Source organism: Quercus suber, unplaced genomic scaffold, assembly GCF_002906115.3.
Source record: "Quercus suber isolate HL8 unplaced genomic scaffold, Cork oak 2.0 scaffold_845, whole genome shotgun sequence".
Lineage (NCBI taxonomy): Eukaryota > Viridiplantae > Streptophyta > Magnoliopsida > Fagales > Fagaceae > Quercus > Quercus suber.
Window position 1 is genome coordinate 3602 of NW_027070275.1, and position 20223 is coordinate 23824.

Sequence of the window (20223 nt, forward strand, 5' to 3'; positions counted from 1 at the left end):
TCAGCCGCTTACATCAGCAAACGTCAGATGCTTACGTCACCTGCTGACGTCATCCCAGTGAGCTTACGTGCGTTGACCGTTGACCGTTGACTGTTGACTTTGACCGTTGACTTTTCAGAGTTGACTTTTTACAGTCCAGGTGCTCCTTACCCAGTTTTTCGCGTAGATTTCATTTTTGCAGTCCGTTTTTGCAAATTTTGCTTCTAAATGAAGAATAAGGACAGGTCTTCTTCTTGTTGCAATAATCATAGCCAACATTCCAGCAAACGTTTTTGCAATTATTGCAAACATTTTGGCCATAATATTGAGACTTGCTATCAGCGCAACAAATCAGTTGTTTTCACTTCTGCTGCTACAGTTGCTAACACTGAGAGTGTCCACCCCATGGCTCCTGTTTCTGCACAGTCTCAGTCTTCTGGATCCACTTTCTCCATTTCCAGAGATGACCTTATAAATATCATCGCCAATGTCATTCGTATGGTTGGTAATGCATCTTATTCCTCTTCTCTCTCAGCTTTATCTGGTATGTCTCCTTCCTCTTGGCTTATGGATTCTGCTTGTTGCAATCACATGACACCTCACTCGTCCTTATTTTCTGACCTTAAACCTGCACCGCACCCTCTTAATATTCGCACAGCAAATGGTTCCACAATGTCTGGTAATAATATAGGTTCAGTTTCAACCTTTTTCCACAGCATGCCTTGCCAATTGCCCCAATTCTTGTGCCCTCTCCTTAACCTTCCTCCCCTTTTCACCTCCCATCAACTCCTTCACTCTCTCACAAATCACACCACGATCAATGGTCATGATTTTCTCTCCAACATCTCTTTGTGGAACCACTAGCCTTGCACCCAATCCCATTGTTACAAGTTTAGCATTCAATGCTTGCTTAGTACCAAGCACAGGCCAAGTCAAAAGTGGAACCCCATTTACTAAGCTCTCCAAGACTGAGTTCCAACCACAATGACTGAAAAACCCACCTATTGAAGGGTGTGCTAGTATGCTTCGCTGCTCCACCCAATCATATACAACCAACCCTTCTTCCTTCACTCTCTCATTCCATCCATCTAGTGGAGCCCAAGTCTTTGATCTCACAACCCAAATGAAAGGATGGCCTGCCATCTCCAACCCAAAAGTAATCTCATCCATTTGATCATTTGACAAATGTGTTTGTGTATCATATGAGACATAAATCACACTGCCTGATTGATTAGATTCAACATACTTATCTAGCCACTTGATGTATGCAGCATCCAGTTCTTGATCAAGTTCATCATAGAGGAGAAGTGGTCCCACACAATAAGCTTTGGCCTCATTGCAATAGTTGGATTCAAATGCTCCAACATAGTCACCTTCAATCTCTTCAAAGCTATTAACAATAACTCCCCAACTATTCACATCCGCTTCTTCAAGCTCCATTAGAAGCCGCACAGAAGGCTCATTTTGGTCACCATTTAAAAGCACATCAGGGATATCACCTATGTTCAAAGTGAATGGAATTTTCAGCTCCGACAACTCTATAGGATCCAAAGGTGACACTTTCTTAACACTTGGAACGTTCAAAGAAGTAGATTTTGAAACAGCCGTAGAAAACACTCCCATCCCACGAGAAACAACACGTGGAATACCAAATAAACGACATGACTCAAATGTCCAACCTAGGAAAAAGTCAGAGATAACACAAATTGGAGGACACCCATCATCAATCATGTCTCTAAGAACATCCTCAAAAGGTTGTTTCATTTTTTTGGTGGCTTCTATAAAAAGAACCAATATGGCCATTGAAGGAAGGTCAGCAGTGTTCTCACAACCTTGTGGCAAGTCTTGAACCTTTGGAAATGGGATTATTGACAAAGAGATGTTTGGGTGCTTATTGGTTTTGGAAGAAATGAATGGTGCATTTGATGGGGTGGTGACAAATGTGACTTTTAGGCCACGGCTTGAGAAGGCTGTTTTCTATGTCTGGTAAGGGGATGGTGTGGCCTTGGGCCATGAGAGGAAAAATCTCTGCAGTCTGCATGGAGTACTCGTGATGCAGCCGTGACCATGACTGGAACTAGAATCCTGTTTTTTGATAACAGTTTAGAAACCCAAGCTATGTGAATTGTGAGACTTGAAGCATGGAATTAGCTCACGTTCTTATGCAGTTCAGATTTCACCTTATATTATTATTTTCATGTAATGATTTCACTTTTATTTAATAGATTTCTTTCATTAAGAAACAAATAAAAGATGCTATAAAGATATTCTCGGAGCCTTGGTTTCAATTTTTTGAAAAATGAAAACTAAAATAAATTAAAAAACTCAAAAATCTCACATCTCAACTGCTAATTATTATTTATTATTTTAATATCTAATGTGGCATCATTATTCTAGAGTGATGTCTTTTCCTTTGTTTGAGAATGAAAAAGAGGAGAGAAGGAAAGATTGGAGAGAAATTGAGAAAGTATTTTCACAGGGCTCACCATTTTTCTACTTTGTGCTTTTCGTCCAATTTAATTTTGCTTGTGTATGTGTCTTGTATCATATATTTTGTTCACAGGTCGTCTCAAGCCCAAGAAAAGGAGGGGCTTGCCATTTTTCCGCTTTGTGCTTTTCATCCAATTTAATTTTGCTTGTGTCTATGTTTAGTATCATATATTTTGTTCACAATTAGTCTCGAGCCCAAGAAAAGGAGAAGCGTTGTGGTTGCTTGATGATCAATCACTCTATCATGAATAGATCTAATACAAATACAAATTGGTGGTGTTTCCTAAAGTACATATAGTTGACCCTAACCAATTTTGCTAAGAGTCAATAACTAACCCCAAAAAATTTAGGACTAAAACTGTGTCTTTGTTATATCTTCCCATCCAATTTGAAAAGGAAAAGTCATGGAAGGAGGGAAATAGTTTAATAATCCTAATATTACTTTATACCCTTTAAAATTTTTTACTTTTTGGAGAGCATTTAATTAAATTAAAAGCCTAAATAAAGTAGAACAATATTTTTGGTGAAAGCTATTTACTTTTCTTTTTCTCGATAGGTAAGTCTTTTTTGGAGGTTTCGCGTCTCTGAAAGTTAAGAATGATAGTTAAATAAATGAAAATAGAAAGTATATGTTAGAATGAGCCTGCGTAACTTTATTTGGTGGGACGCATAATTGGATTTGTGACTCATGTCAAACTTTGACTATTTACCTAGGGTCATTCTATGGTATTTTAATTAAATTGTTAATGATGTGATAATAACCCTTTCAAAATTGATCAATTGAATTTTAAGAGCTATATGATGAAGTTACTCTAAATTCATCCTTCGGCAAATTTCAAATTTTGACATGTGTCACATAGTCACAAATCCTATGATGTGTCCTACCAAATAAAGTTGCTCGTGCCTGCTCCAACATATAGATGAGATTTGAATCGAAGATGTGAATTAATTAAATTTTCTTTTCATGATTTCCTCTGCATCAATCTCTCCTTGAGATGTAGTTTGTACTTGAATTGCTAAGGTAATTCACTAGAGTTTTTCCTTTTTCGTCTCAAAACCTTCGAAGTTCGAACTGTTTTCTCTGTATTATCTCATTTTACGTTCGTTTAAATTGTGTCTAGTAAAAATAAGGTAGCAGAGTGCAAATGACAACCGAAAGGGTGACAAGCCAATAGAGAACACTTGGGGCACATGCTTCCATAAGGTCCCTATATGCTGTTGTTGACACAGCATAAGGGAGAGTCATTAATGACCAAAAATATATACCAGAAGGCAATGGTGCTTGAGCAGTAAAGCAGTTGATGGGGATTGCAATTTGGCAATTTACAGCCCACACAACACAAGCATACATTATGGCCCCAGACATCTAAGTCAAGTACTTCTGTACTTGCCCATCTCTCCGAAAGGCCTGGTTAATATTTATTGACTTAGTTAATTGTGAAGAAGAAGATAAGTATGGGGCTCATAAATCCATTAAACACCCAACCAAGTATGCTAGGCCAGCTGAATAGAATGTCTCGATTCCCTCTAAATATAAGAACGGGTACTACAAATGAAAGAGGCATGGAAAATGAATGGATATTCACCATTCAGGCTCCTAGATAAAGCTCGCAAGAAATATTTAGTAATTAAAAAGTTGAAATGCTATGAAACTAGTATTTTATAAAAACGGGAAAATTATACTTTACCACCCTAAACTATACACTAGATTACATTTTGCATCCTAAACTATCCAACTGCACGCTTTGCACTATAAATTATCACACTTATCACACTTTGCACCCCGGTGTTATTTTTGCTATTATATTTAACAGAATCTTGGTGCATGTGACAATCACATACTTCTTACTTAGGTGGAACAAAGTTAAAAGACTGAAACATTATTTCTCAAAATCAATTAAAACAAAACCCAATTTTTTTTTCTTATTTCTCTCTCTCTCTCTCTCTCTCGTGCGTGCAGCCTCTTCCAAAAATCCATATTTTTATAAACCCTAAATCCCTAATTCAAAAATTGCTTTGGCTCCACCACCGCTTCACCATCCATTTTTTTTCTTATTTCTCTCCCTCCCTCCATTTTTTCCTTAAATTTTTGCATTCAATGATTGTAAGTTTTGTTTTGGTTAATTGTTTTTGGTTTTTGTGTTCAAATTATTGGACGGTGTTGAAGGAGATCCGAGATTTGTGTAGGAATTCTTTGTTGGCTTTGTCGATTTTGAGTTATATGCAGGGACAAGTTGATAGTTTTGCTGGGAATTTTAATATCCTGAAAAGGATTTCTTAGAAGTTCCTTGTGGATTCTTGAAGAAATTACCCATTAGTAATTACGGATAATTTTGTACCATAATTCTCAGGAATTCTTCTTTTATTTTTATTCTTTTATTTTTTTTCCCTATTAGCTGAATCTGTTTGAATTGTGCTCAATTCATGGAACGCAATTCATAGAAAAAATTCTTTTTTTTTTTCTTGCTCACTATTTAAATGATATCATTTATTAACTAAAAGATTTACAAAGTGATATGACTAGTTAGTTTCACATCACCAACATAATAAAAAAATTCCTAACTATTTTTTAGTGATACTTTTGCTAGTAAATTTTTTTACTATATATAAGCCTTACAAATCTATATTGTATAATATATAAAAGCTGAAGTGTAGCTCTTTTTGATCCATATCAGTGTAGCATTTCGGTCCATTTTGATATACTTTGGTCAATTCTGTTTATTTCGGTTCATTTAGTCTATTTCGTCCACTTTGGTCTATTCAGTTTATTAGCTCCCATTCGGTCCACTTAGGTCTCATTCGGTTCACTTCAGTCCATTCATTCCATGTCAATCCACTTTTGTATATTTCGGTTCAATCGGTCCATTCACTCCACTTTGGTCCATCTTGGTCCACTTTGGTCCATTTCAATCCACTTTCGTCCATTCAGTCCACTTTTGTCTACTTTAGTCCATTCAATCCACTTCAGTTCATTCAGTCTACTTCAATCCATTTGATTCAATACAGTCCATTAGGTACTATTTAGTCTATTTTAGTCCAATTTGATTCACTTTAATCCAATTCTATCCATTTTGGACTAATTTAGCATTAAATTGATTCTTTTTATAGGTTGTCTTTTCAGTTTTAGGCTCAAAATTTAAATTTTTTAAAACTTTTTGGTTTAAAAATTATGAAATTTTATTCAATTTTGACAAAACTTTTTAGTTTTTGGTTAATAAATACAAACAAAATAGACATTAGAAGTTAGAGATATGACTCTAAAAAGTAATAAAAAATGATAAATATTCAAATTTTATCTTAAAATTCAAGTTTCAATAATATAAACATTATACTTATATTTGAAAAAAATAATCTAAAATTATAAACTTATATAATAATTTAAACTTAAATAACAATTGCATTATTTAACCTAGAGATTTTACATCATGTTCTGGCATATTAATTATATTATATTTTTCCATGCATTGCATGGATTTGTGACTAGTACATAAATTTAAAAATTTGTCACATCTCTTAAAAGATGACTACTTAAAATTTTTAAAAAAAAAAAAAAGTTGGTTTCTTGCTAAAATTTGACTAACATATTTACTAGTTCACTTCCAGGTGAACAAATCAAATTTTAAAATAGTAAATTCGTTGATATTTTTCCCCAAATGCTTTCATCTTTGTGATCGTGTTGGTAAACCAAGGTTTGAGCATGTTGAGATGAGAGGTATAGTGTCCCGCAAATTCCTACGCTTGTAGAGCTCTGTACACAAGCTGGTCTTGACCTTGAAAAAGTACCCTAAAAGGAGAAGAAACCTGTATACAGTATTGAAGGAGGGATTGCAGATTTCGAATTAGTGACAAACAAAAAAGGACCAGTGAGAAACTTATATTCTGAGAATAATGTTGATCCTGTACTAGATTCCAATTTTGGGACCAACATTGAGGAAATGAAGAAAAATTCAATTTTAGTAGAATCCTTGTAAATCCACTGGATCAGTCGAATGATGAGGATTGGAAGAATTTGAGATGGAGAAAGTACAATGTGCTGACTTATGCATAGCACCAAAGCACCATTCTCGTAATCGCTCGCATGCATGGCAAGAAGTGACAAAATATGATCTTATATATCCTAATTATGTCTGGCAGCATGTTAGAGATCTGAATGGGCAATGTATGCAAGCAGGTGCACCTGTTCCAGATCAGTATAGGAGTATGATGAGATTAGATGTTGTTCCTCCGGACTGTGATGAAGTTGATCTTGTTGCTTGTAATATGTGGTTTTGTTATATATATGCAGATGCTTTGTAAATCTTAAGTGGAAGGCTCATGGCTTTTACCCTTCAAAATGTATTTGTATGTGCATTTGGGGCCAGCTTATTTGTTTAAAAGCGAGACAAAAAGTGACTTCACTAAACAAATAAGCTTGCTTATTTGTTGGTCTGCCTAAGTTTGGTCCCTACGCCCATAAATTGATTTACAATGCCCTGATATCTTTGGTCCCTTGAGCTTGCCAGGTAGAAGAAGAGGTAAAATAGACAAGGATTGGTATAAACCGTGACCTTAATCAAGTAGAGGCATGGCAACAGGAAGGGATCTAGCGAGTGAGATGAGCATGAAGAAGCATAGTGGCTTTATGGAGACGTGTAGTTGAAGGGAAGTTCTATGGATTTAGTTCCCTTGGGCAATCTTTGGGGGTTTAATTTAATGTTGCCATTCCTACCTTTAATCTTCAGCTTTCAATGACTACTTGTAATGAAATGAACATAATAATTAGTCATTCTTCAAAAAAATCTGATTTAGTTAATCAAAATACAAATCCTCAAATTGTACGCAAGATGCTACGAATGTCAGTTTCATCTTTTACCAATATTACCTTCAGTTTTAGTCAACTGATACTTTAGATGTTCTACCACTACCTAATGGAGCATAAGCTTTTTTGTTCATATATATCAGAATATTATATGGAAAATTCGGAGTGCCCCTAGAAGAAATATTGTTGCATTGGGGAAATGCTTTCTCATAACAATGTTCTCTAGAAGAGGTTTTTCATAACTAAGAAAATGATGCACTATTGGGTTCAAATAGAAGGTGACATTTCCTTATTCGTTCAAAATTTAAAATCGATTGGTCTCCATTAATTACTAGAGCATCAGAGAAAAGCTTCAATTTTTTCTTTTTCCCACATATTTACGTTCCATGGTCAGACTGCCTTCTATTATATAATTGAAATCTTTCGGTTTTTCACTCCCTAGATCTGGAAATCATAGTTCATAGTCCAATGGATATAATAAGCGTTGTACAGAAACAAAAGTGTGGGATCTTTTATTTTCATTTTCATCATCTGTTGCTTGAGAATTTGAAAATACAATAGTGCAAACAACAATTTGTTTGGCTTAATTGGTATGGAGAAATTATGAATGAGTTTTCTGTTTGGTCAAGTTTTTATTGTTTGTTTTTAGGTTTGACCTAACTGATGCATGCATTAAATGAGACTTTCAAAGAATTGAAGAAGAAAGTGAAGTCATATTGAGATTTTGATTTCACATGCTTTGTTGAGAGTCATCCCAACCTACTTGGGTTTAGGGCCGTGAATGAGTTGAGTCGAGTAAAGTAATAAATGTTCAAGATTGTTCATTTAATTTTATCACAAAAATTGCATTCGAGCTTATTACCAAACTAAATTATATATTTAAGTTTTGTTTTTTATTTATTTTTATTTTTTTATTTTTTTTAAATCGAACAAGTTTGAGATTATTAATTTTCTAGCTACTTGATAAAATTATTCTTTTCTTATATTTAACAAATACTAAGATTAAAAGTTTTTTACCAAGTCCCAATAATATGCTTATAATTAATGACTAAATTATAGTTGAAATTATATTATTACCTGATTCAGTAAATACTATGATTTTTTGTGAATTTATAAAAATTAGGTCCACCAACCTAGAATTATTTTAAATCAACATATAAATATAAAAACAGAGACCTCATGTGGGAGAATATGAGGTTTTGCAATGTGGCGTACTTTTTGGAAAGAGAATTGAATTACTCTTAAGCCATAAGATAAGAACAAAAAAAATATGAATTTTTTGTTTCTTTAGTTCAATGTTTTAAGACTTTTTCTATTAAAGAATAAAGATTCTTTGTAAGGGTCTTTGTTTTCTTTGGCTCTTGAACTTCTATTGCTTTACATTAGCCCACGACCCTTCATGTGATCTTATCTTAAATACATCTAGATAAAAAAGGATGTCAGTTATCTTTAACCTTTTAATAACACCTACCTAGCTTCAATTTTGTCGTCCCATCTAATCTTAACTCATATGAGTTGACTATAACAAAGGAAGAGGACTTGCTTTTTTTTATTGAGTGATGACAGATTATGGTTTTGATATTGAGATCAGATGTTGTGGGTTTCGTAAAACATGTAATTGCTTTGGGTGTTTGATGTGGGAAAACCATAAATGTATTTCGTTTAGCACTAAAAAGAAATTAAAAGAAACTTTCTAATTGATTATTGATGAGATTAGTTACTTTTTTATTATGTTTTAGAACTAATAATTCATAGGTTCTTTTGTAGTTTTTTTTTTACTGCTATTTAAAGGAATATCGATATGAGTCACGACAATAAAAGTAAAAGTCAACGATGATTTTAGAGTGATTTTTGTGCTTTATTTTTATTTCTATTTTTAATGTGGAAGCCTTGCTAAAGGAAATCAAATCTTGAAAAATGGAAGTGTTTTTAGCAATTTTTTCTTTAATTTATCATATTCTCTATATGTGCACCTATACTTACAAATGATTTCCTTTTATTGAGATAATGAAATGAGTGTTTGAGATATGGGGCTCGGTATTTGGTTGTGAAAATGGAGTAGTTGAGGAAGTATTTGGGAGGTTGCTTGAATTATTTTGTAATTTTAGGATATGAAAGTATTTTATTCTTTGAATTTAAATTTATAAATTTCAAATTTCAAAATCATCTAATCAATTTAAAAATTAAAGTTTACAAACAATATAATATATTAGTCTCTTACAAATGTCGAAAAAATTGATTGTTCTAACCTCAAAAATTTAGATTAGTAGAGCAATTCATCTCAATATTTGGAAACCAATTCTATGACAATTATTTTTATATATAAAATATGAATTAATAAAATTGAGTCTTAAAGAATTTTTCAATATTTTGGTAAAAAGAAACTATCTAATTCATAATTTTAGTGTAAAATATATTATTTATATATTAATAAATTATAAATAATAATTTGATATTTTATGAACTTATTACAAACTTACACTGTCCAATCTCAACCCTATATAAATATAGTTTTAACATCTTTACATGTTTTGGGGATACTTTAAACATCATTACAATGATATATTTTAATCACTTGATTACAAAAATGTCATAATTAATGTTAAAAAATGATGAAAATTTTAGGAAGTTTTTAACACGGGGATATAGAAATCAATCACATAGTTCAAGGATTGAAAATTGAAATTGAAAATTTATATAGATGGTTCAAGAAAAGAATATAAAATCCACCTTTTTTCTTTTTAATTTCATTCTCTTTCTTATATTATTTTTAATTGACAAATTTGCGCAAGTCTAAATAATTGATAGATCTACGTATTTATACACTGAATGCTCTATCAAAATTTACAAAACCAAATCAAATCCCATTTTTATATATCCTATTATGAATAATTATTGATTAATTAGATGATAGTAAAAATCACTCATTAAAAATTTGGCCAAGTGACATGAGAGAGAAACAGAGATTATTGCCTTATTCTTTTCTAGGTGATGACAGGGGCGCATTGAAAAGAGAGCTACATAATTAAACATGGCCGGTACTAATTTAACAAAGTAGTCAATTGCATAAGACCAGCTCCTACAAATGTGCTTGACAGATTCTGTCTCCCTCTTGTGAAAGAGGTATGCCTAGACATTCAAGCAAAGCTTGGAACCTAGCTATAAAACAAGTAACGACGGAATATCTTGACTTCTCAGGTCCCAAGTATATGAATATCAACGTGCATGCAACTTGAGAAATTTATGGAATTCAATGGAGGTCTCTGCTTAAAATCTGCTAGCATATTGAATAAAAAACCCATAACTCTGACCTCAGAAATAGAAACTGATATAATTTCAGATTGAGAAATGTTAACAGATGTACAAAGTGCAATAATTTGGAAGCTATTTTCAGAAATATTTTATGAAAAAATGATATAGTAATTTTTTTATTATAATTTATTATATTTTTTATGAAAATTATGTCAAAATTTTCTTAATATAGTTTATTAACTATTGCTCTAAAAACACTCATTTACATAACCCTTAAATATAGAAAACTAGGTACATCCATTAACTTTTTCTCTTGTCTTATTATGAAGGATTGAGATCAAATTCAATACTTAGGGCATTGCACATGATGCAATTCACTCACTCTCTCACAAATTTTTTTTTACATTTTTTACTTTTTAATTTTCTTTTAATATATTTTATTTAATGGTTGAGATTAAAAGTTATTTTTGCAACTTTTAATCACAGCTATTGAGGTATTGAACCTAATCTAAATCTAAGAAGTTGAGTCAGTTGACATATGTATTCTACAAAAGTAGCATGCCTAGCCTAGGTATTTGGGCAAAGCTTGGAATACCTACCATAAATGCAGAGGGAGAAAGAGATGTGTCCGACGAAGTAACCACGACATATCTTGACTTCTCAGGTCCCAAGTATATAAACCTGCATCTTGACAAATTAATGGAAATGGAAGTTTGTGCTTAAAATCTACTAGCATGTTGAATAAAAGACCCATAACTCTAATCACAGAAACAAAACTATACTGAATATTTTAACATTTTATTAAGAACAGAACACGAGAGGATAATACTACTTTTGCATCATTATTCTCTTTCACATCGTAAAAACCCCATAATCTATTACATAAGACTCACACACCATTTTATTATATATATATTTTTTAACGATAATTAAGATATGAGGGGTATAAAAACTAGGGCCCAGGGCATAAATATATTTATATAAAAGAAGTCAGTGGCAAGAAGACAAATTATTTTTCCAATCCATACGCTTAATTTGGAATTTGCATGCTTATGGCGGTATGGAATCATGCTTGCACATAACCCTTTTTCTTTTTTTAAGGAATTCAGAGTTGAGAGGTGTCTTAGTTCCTTTGGTACCGTGCTCCACTGGTCTTGAACATGGGAACAAATTTATATCAAGTAATCAAGGGGAACTCTTAGTGGGAATTGAACTTAGGATATTTGGGTTAACAGTTCATCTCAAGCCTTTAACTACTAGACTACACCATGACGGGTCTATAAAAATTACTCTTTCTGTCACAATTTGTTTGTCTTGTTTGAAAAGTCAAATTTTTGAAGAGAATATCATTTATTGTCTTGTCTACTTTATAAAAATGTATAAATTTACAAAACTACCATTAAATAAATTTATTAGTTTTTTATTTTAAAGAGTTATTCTTAATTAGGCAGCTAAAAAGGTGCCCCAATTAGATTGATTTTTTAAATATTTGTTAGTTTTCTTTTCAAATAGTTTTAAAAATAATGTAGGGGTATAATAGGAATATTAGTAAATTAATAACTTTTACTTTTAGAAATATGACAATATTTTAGGATATTTCAAAATAAAATAGAGGACAAACAAATTTAGACAAAGAGAGTAAAATAAATAGTTTCTTTGGTTCTCTCCCCAGCTATGATATAAAGATAAAGCATAACCCATGTTAGCCATAAATAAAAAGATGCATAACCTACGTCAGCCAAAAAAATAATAATAAATAAAACAATTAAATTTATAATTTATTATTAGTTTATGTATTTATAATAAATGGTTCTTTGTCACGGTATCAGTCAGTGATCCTAATTCCTAAGTTTGAAATATGTCTCTACTTTAACTTAACTATCTTTTAATCTCATGTATATGCATGAATATATTTAAAAAATATACATTAAGATGCATTGTATAATTCTTACTTATATAATTTAAATATTATTGATAGTTATTCTTATATATATTTTTTAACTCTTTAAAAAGTCTTGTAAGAATGTTATTAGCTAGAAAATGTAAAGTGTCAATTTTTTAAATATTTTTACGTGCTCCACTGGTCTTGAACATGGGAACAAATTTATATCAAGTAATCAAGGGGAACTCTTAGTGGGAATTGAACTTAGGATATTTGGGTTAACAGTTCATCTCAAGCCTTTAACTACTAGACTACACCATGACGGGTCTATAAAAATTACTCTTTCTGTCTCAATTTGTTTGTCTTGTTTGAAAAGTCAAATTTTTGAAGAGAATATCATTTATTGTCTTGTCTACTTTATAAAAATGTATAAGTTTACAAAACTACCATTAAATAAATTTATTAGTTTTTTATTTTAAAGAGTTATTCTTAATGAGGCAGCTAAAAAGGTACCCCAATTAGATTGATTTTTTAAATATTTGTTAGTTTTCTTTTCAAATAGTTTTGAAAATAATGTAGGGGTATAATAGGAACATTAGTAAATTAATAACTTTTACTTTTAAAAATATGACAATATTTTAGAACATTTCAAAATAAAATAGAGGACAAACAAATTGAGACAAAGAGAGTAAAATAAATAGTTTCTTTAGTTCTCTCCCCAGCTATGATATAAAGATAAAACATAGCCCATGTTAGCCATAAATAAAAAGATGCATAACCTACGTCAGCCAAAAAAATAATAATAAATAAAACAATTAAATTTGTAATTTATTATTAGTTTATGTATTTATAATAAATGGTTCTTTGTCACGGTATCAGTCAGTGATCCTAAGTTTGAAATATGTCTCCACTTTAACTTAACTATCTTTTAATCTCATGTATATGCACGAATATATTTAAAAGATATACATTAAGATGCATTGTATAATTCTTACTTATATAATTTAAATATTATTGATAGTCATTCTTATATATATTTTTTAACTCTTTAAAAAGTCTTGTAAGAATGTTATTAACTAGAAAATGTAAAGTGTCAATTTTTTAAATATTTTTATGTTCATTAATTCTAGACTCTTTGATTTTTGTATACAATAAACTCACTTGAATGAATATTTATGATATGATCTCACATTTGAAAAGTCTTGCGTCATGGTCTCACATGACACAAAATTGGACTTCAATTATAGAATTTAATTGAATTTTCTCTAAATTTTACATATTAATATATATATATATATATATATATAAATAGATAGATAGATAGATAGATAGATGACTTATAAATTTGAATTTTTTTTGTTATATAAAAAAAGGCTCATAAATATAAAATAATTCAAACTCTCTCTTCCTCTAATTTTATATATAGTGTTAGATATATAATTATGTTTTTTTTTTAATGATTTATTTATATTGGACTCCTCGTTTTCTACACTAAATTATCTCATTTGGCACAAAAATTGTAAAAATTTGATTAGATGGGACATATATATATATATATATATAGATGACTTATAANTTGAAATTTAGATTGGAATTTCTCTTAACTTTAAACCTAATTGTTGATATATATATATATATATATATATATATTATATTACATTTAATGTTAAAAAGTTATATCTTTTTTTTTTTTTTTTTTAAGTGAATGGACTATTCAATTTTTTTTTTTGAGAGAGTTTTAACCTATGACGTCCATTCCTGATAATAACTTTTTATTATCAGACCAAGACACCAATCAATTTTGGTATAGGTGGTGATTGAACTCCAGATCTCTTATACAATCATCAGAGACTTTACTAATTGAGCTAACTAGAACCCCACTATTCGAAATTTATATAAATATATTTGTCAGAAATACTAACAAATGCGACTTGACCTAAAGTCCACATATTAAATATTTAATGATTATATAGATGTCTCTATCCGAAACAGTTTTGCTTTTACTTTTGTTTTCAAATTGAAATTCTAACTCTGCCACTGATGGATTGTAGGAAATTACTTCACCAACTATGAATGATGCTTCCACATCACTAGACATGGCAAAACGGGTCAGACCCGTTTGACCTGACCCGTTTGACCTGTAACCCGTTTGACCCGTTTAAAAATGACCCGTTTTGACCCATGACCCATTTTGACTCACGACCCAATTGACCTGACCCAAACCCGACCGTTTTGCCACGTCTACCAACGTTGGGTAAATTGAGATTGAGGTGTAATTCTTATAAGATATTTACTTATTCCTCTTTACTTAATATGTTATGTACTATATTATAGTTTATCATTCTTTACTTGCCACCTTCATTTTTTCTTCCTACTTTAAACAGATCGAAAATTATACTAAGATTAGCTTCTAGAAAGTTGGAACAAGAGTTGCACCAAATTTAGGTATCAAGTGTTTAGTAGTAATTGGTAAGTGGTAACAGTATCACCAATGAGAATCTAATCACAGTTAAAGAACTCAAAAACAATTGACAAATTGCATCTATTTCCAAAAAAAAAAAAAAAAAACTTGTTTGAAAAATACGGGTCAACTCGACCTGTCCCGCGACTCGACTTGATCCTCGACCCGTTTAACCCGTTTAAAAATGACTCGTTTTGACCTACGACCCGTTTGACCCGTTTAAAAATGACTCGTTTTGACCCGTGACCTGTTTGACTAGCGACCCGACCCGACCCGCCCGTTTTGCCATGTCTACACATCACATTCACCGTGAGGCAAACACGTGCAAATCTTTAGGTAAAGAAGGGCAAATGTCAAACCAAACGAGTTATTGAGTAGTCCAAGTGCCTTTATTTTTTTTATGAGTTTATTGTATGGGATCAAAAAGGGCTGTAATTAAATTCATATTTCCTCATTATCTTAAGAAAGTGATAGTTGTAGCTGGGGAAGTGGAGAGCCATTAATTTTTTTTGGTTGCAGCGAAGTGGAAGTTTTATCGAGGATAAGATTCTTGTTTAATGGTATTGACTAATTTCTTCTATTAAGAGGACCATGATCCAAATCCCATCTCCTCATTTACTATAACAATTGAATTAAAAAGAAAATTAAGGAAGAAGATTACACCTTTTCAAAGGATTATATGTACATATCTATGCTTCAAATCCCATGAAGGCATGAACCACTTGGACATAATTTATTTATAATTAAAAGATAACCACATAACCCAATGATAATTATATATGATTAACATCAAAAGTAAAATTACTCAATTAACGTTGTCATATGATTATTCAATAAGTCATACAATTCCAAATCACGAGAAACACACGTAAATGATTCATTGAATTAATTACCATTCAATGTCTCATCCAAATCAAATTGAAATTGAAACAAAAATTATTTTATGCAGCTATTCTATGTAACGTGCTTATGGTTTTGATCACATATTTTTATTGGTGAGTCGCTCAATCAGCTCGTCCAATTTCTTATGAGATCCACCTTCTTCCACAGCATGCCATGCCGGTTGCCCTAATTCTTGTGCCCTCTCCTTAACCTTCCTCCCCTTTGCACCTCCCATCAACTCCTTCACTCTCTCACAAATTACACCCCTATCAACGGTCATGATTTTCTCACCTCCAACATCTCTTTGTGGAACCACTAGCCCTGCTCCCAATCCCATAATTTATCTACTATAGAAAATATATAGATAATTTTCAATTGTAAGGAAGTTAGATTTCTAATTGTTTTAGAGATTATAAGAGAAGAAGAATTAACTTAGGATGTATGTTTATGCACGAAAAAGAAATGTCATATAGTCATTGAATGTAATGTAAAAAAAAAAAAAAATGTAAATGTGAACGGATAGAGAAACAGTTTGCATGTGATTGTCACCCTCATAAGACTTCCATTTCCCTCGGACCAAAAAATTTTAAACCTAATCTTAAGGTTTGTTTAGTAATTGAGTAAAGTTAAAGCAAATTATCTTGTTCATAAACAAACTCGTAACTTGCAAGAGTAGGACTCTAGCAGGCATGAACATGTTGAACCTGTGATTGATCACTTCTTGTCAATAAGGGTTACTTTAGGCTTTAGATAAATTTATAAAATACCTAAATATATGAATTTATTCAGTTTGTTTATATATATAAGACATGCATGACATTTTAAAATTTAGAAGAAAAAAAAATGTGTAGTAAATTGAACATGGAGCTTCTGATTTTACATCTTTCCCAACCAAAAAACCCGTCACCCCATAGCCCATGAAAGGTTGTTTTCTATAATATTATATTATTTTCTATAATATAATATAAATATTATTTTATTTTCTATAATATAATATTATAGTTGCCAGTCCTTGCACATGATAAGTCAATATATCCCGCTGGTTAGTTCTTAGCACATCTCTCTAGGGTTGGCTTTGCTCGCAATGACAATCCATGTTACCCTCATAAGACGGAAACAAATGAATTTATTAGTAGCATACTATTGACAAAAATTCCATTATTTTCTGTTTATGTCATTTTCATGATATCTTATCCACCATCTTAAAATTACGCTATTTTGTACTCTCTCTTTTTTTTCTTTTTTTTTTTGAATGGAGAAAACGCTATTTTGTACTTTATTTATAACATAAACTATTTTTTTTAAAGGTAAAGAATATTATCATGTATTATCCTTGTTAAATTAAGACCGTCATAATCAATTACTCAAGCTGGCTTTCGCTCTTGTCCCTTCTTTTAATTTCTTTTTTTACTTTTTTAAACGCCTAGAATAAATATGGCAAATCTAGCTTTCGATCTCATGTCACTTACCCTTTTTTTTTTTTAAATTCATTCTTCTGCATATCTTACAAGATAGTTGTATTAGTATAAATTAAGGGATTAGTTTCTCTTTCACAGATTTTTGTATACATTTTGTGAATATGTAGATCTATCGATTATTTAAATATGCAAAAATATATTAGTAAAAAAAATTAAAAAGAAAATGAAACGATTTTTTTTTAATTTATTTTTTTTATTTTTTTTATAAAAGGGATGGATTACACTTTCTCACCCTACATTATAGGATCATTTGTAATTTATATCCCTTAACCAATCAACCCCTACACTGTAATCAGTTGCAATATCTCCCATTGTTAAAACTTTCCAATTCCAACATATTTATCCCTAATTTTGGCATGTTAATTGTATAATTATTAAATAATAATAATAAAAGTAAGCATGTGAATATGCAATTATATAAGCCCATGAAATATAAGTTCAAGTACAACGAAAATTGAAGAAATTTTCATGGTAAAGAGACATTCACACAACTCATAATAATCATGGTTAGTTTGTGTCTTTGTGACCATGATTATATTAAGATGTTTCAATGATTATATCACACTTGGCAAAAGTTAAACTATTATGATGCAAAGACTACTATATTTATCTCAAAATATATATGATAAATATTTCTGTATTATTGTTTCGTATTTTTTAATAATAAATGTATTATACCTGTATCTTTTTTTCACCGTTTCTTTATTTTTATGTCGAATTTTTGACTTGTACTTTTAAAAAAGATGCCAAAAATTACCCGTCCGTTACTTATCATATCAAATGCATACAGTATTTTACCAACTATTTAATTATATTAACCACCTGATGATAGTCACATAGTTAATTTATTATAGAAAAATAAACACATAGCCCATTTATAACCATATAATTATTAAGCCTTTTATTTATCTAAATAAATTTTTATTTAACAAGTATTAAGAACAAGATAGAAAATTGAAAAAACATGTACATATATTACACATGGAAGCATTTGCGAAACAGAATTAGGAGATACATTTTCAAATTAAAGAGATAAAGAGGTTTTGATCACATATTTTTATTGGTGAGCCGCTCAATCAGCTCGTCCAATTTCTTACGGGAACCACCTTTCTCCACAGCATGCCATGCCAATCGCCCCAATTCTTGTGCCCTCTCCTGAACCTTCCTCCCCTTTGCACCTTCCATCAACTCCTTTACTCTCTCACAAATTACAACCCTATCAACCGTCATGATTTTCTCACCTCCAACATCTCTTTGTGGAATCACTAGCCCGGCTCCCAATCCCATTGTTACAAGTTTAGCATTCAAGGCTTGCTCACTAATACCAAGCATAGGCCAAGCCAAAAGTGGAACCCCATTTGCCAAGCTCTCCAACACTGAGTTCCAACCACAATGACTCAAAAACCCACCTATAGAAGGGTGTGCTAGTATGCTTCGCTGCTCCACCCAATCATATACAACCAACCCTTCTTCTTTCACTCTCTCATTCCATCCATCTGGTGGAGCCCAAGTCTTTGATCTCAGAACCCAGATGAAAGGATGGCCTGCCATCTCCAACCCAAAAGCAATCTCATCCATTTGATCATTTGACAAATGTGTTTGTGTACCATATGAAACATAAATCACACTGCCTAATTGATTAGATTCAACATACTTATCTAGCCACTTGATGTATGAAGCATCCACTTCTTGATCAAGTTGATCATAAAGGGGAAGTGGCCCCACACAATAAGCTTTGGCCTCATTGCAATAGTTGGATTCAAATGCTCCAACATACTCACCTTCAATCTCTTCAAAGCTATTAACAATGACACCCCAACTATTCACATCCGCTTCTCCCAACTCCATTACAAGACGCACATAAGGGTCATTTGGATCACCATTTAAAAATACCTCAGGGATGTCACCTTTGTTCAAAGTGAATGGAAATTTCAGCTCAGAAAAATCTATAGGATCCAAAGGTGACAAATCCTTAAGACTTGGGACATGCAAAGAAGGAGATTTGCAAATAACCATAGGAAACACGCCCATTCCATGAGAGACAATTCGTGGAATATCAAATAAATGACATGACTCAAGTGTCCAACCGAGGAAAAAGTCAGAGATAACACAAATTGGAGGACACCCATCGTCAATCATGTTTCTAAGAACATCCTCGAAAGGTTGTTTCATTTTTTGTGTGGCTTCTATAAAGGTAGTAAATAGAGCCATTGAAGGAAGGTCAGCTGTATTCTCACAGCCTTGTGGCAAGTCTGGAACCTTTGGAAATGGGATTATTGACAAAGTGATATTTGGGTGCTTGTTGGTTCTGGAAGAGATGAATGGAGCATTTGATGGGGTAGTGATGATTGTGACTTTTAGGCCACGGTTTGAGAAGGCTATTGATATGTCTAGTAAGGGGATGGTGTGGCCTTGAGCCATGTGAGGAAAAATCACTACATTGTTGTGGGAAAGTGCCTCCGGATAGCACTGCCTCCTCAATATTGATTGTGAAAATATTATGACTCTAGAAAGATCTCCAAGAAATAAACAATAGGAATGAAGCAAACCCAAAATCTTAAAATAAACAAACACACACAAACAGAAGAACACCAAGGATTTACGTGGTTCGGCTTTTGGCCTACATCCACAGGTAACGACGAAGAAATTCCACTAATCAAATATGGAGATATACAAGTTGGTGTAACAATATTCTCACACACACCCAATCCCCAATACACCCAATAGCTCTCTCACAAATACAAGGAATAGAGAAAACCTTGCACCCTATGCTAAACTAGAGAACTCTCACAATAAATATAAAGCAGCCAAAACTCACTATTTCACTCTCTCTATTTTCTTCTGCTTCTCTCCAATTGCCGCAATACCTATGTCCTATTTATACAAAGGTAGGTCGGCTAGGTGATCATAGTTTTACACGTGACTTGCTATGAATCCTAGTCTATTACAATTAGGAAATATAGATGCACTTGAAATAGGAAATAGAATCCTACTTGAAATA

General features: G+C 31.9%; 1 protein-coding gene and 1 pseudogene across 1 annotated transcript; both read right to left on the reverse strand.

The window, feature by feature from the left end:
- Positions 1–678: 678 nt before the first annotated feature.
- Positions 679–2113, reverse strand: LOC112001782 (UDP-glycosyltransferase 90A1-like; annotated as a pseudogene).
- Positions 2114–18143: 16030 nt separating this feature from the next.
- Positions 18144–19685, reverse strand: LOC112010600 (UDP-glycosyltransferase 90A1). The gene has a single exon (XM_065767766.1). It carries the CDS (start codon positions 19641–19643, stop codon positions 18270–18272), a length of 1374 nt encoding a protein of 457 aa, XP_065623838.1. The 5' UTR covers positions 19644–19685; the 3' UTR covers positions 18144–18269.
- Positions 19686–20223: the final 538 nt, after the last annotated feature.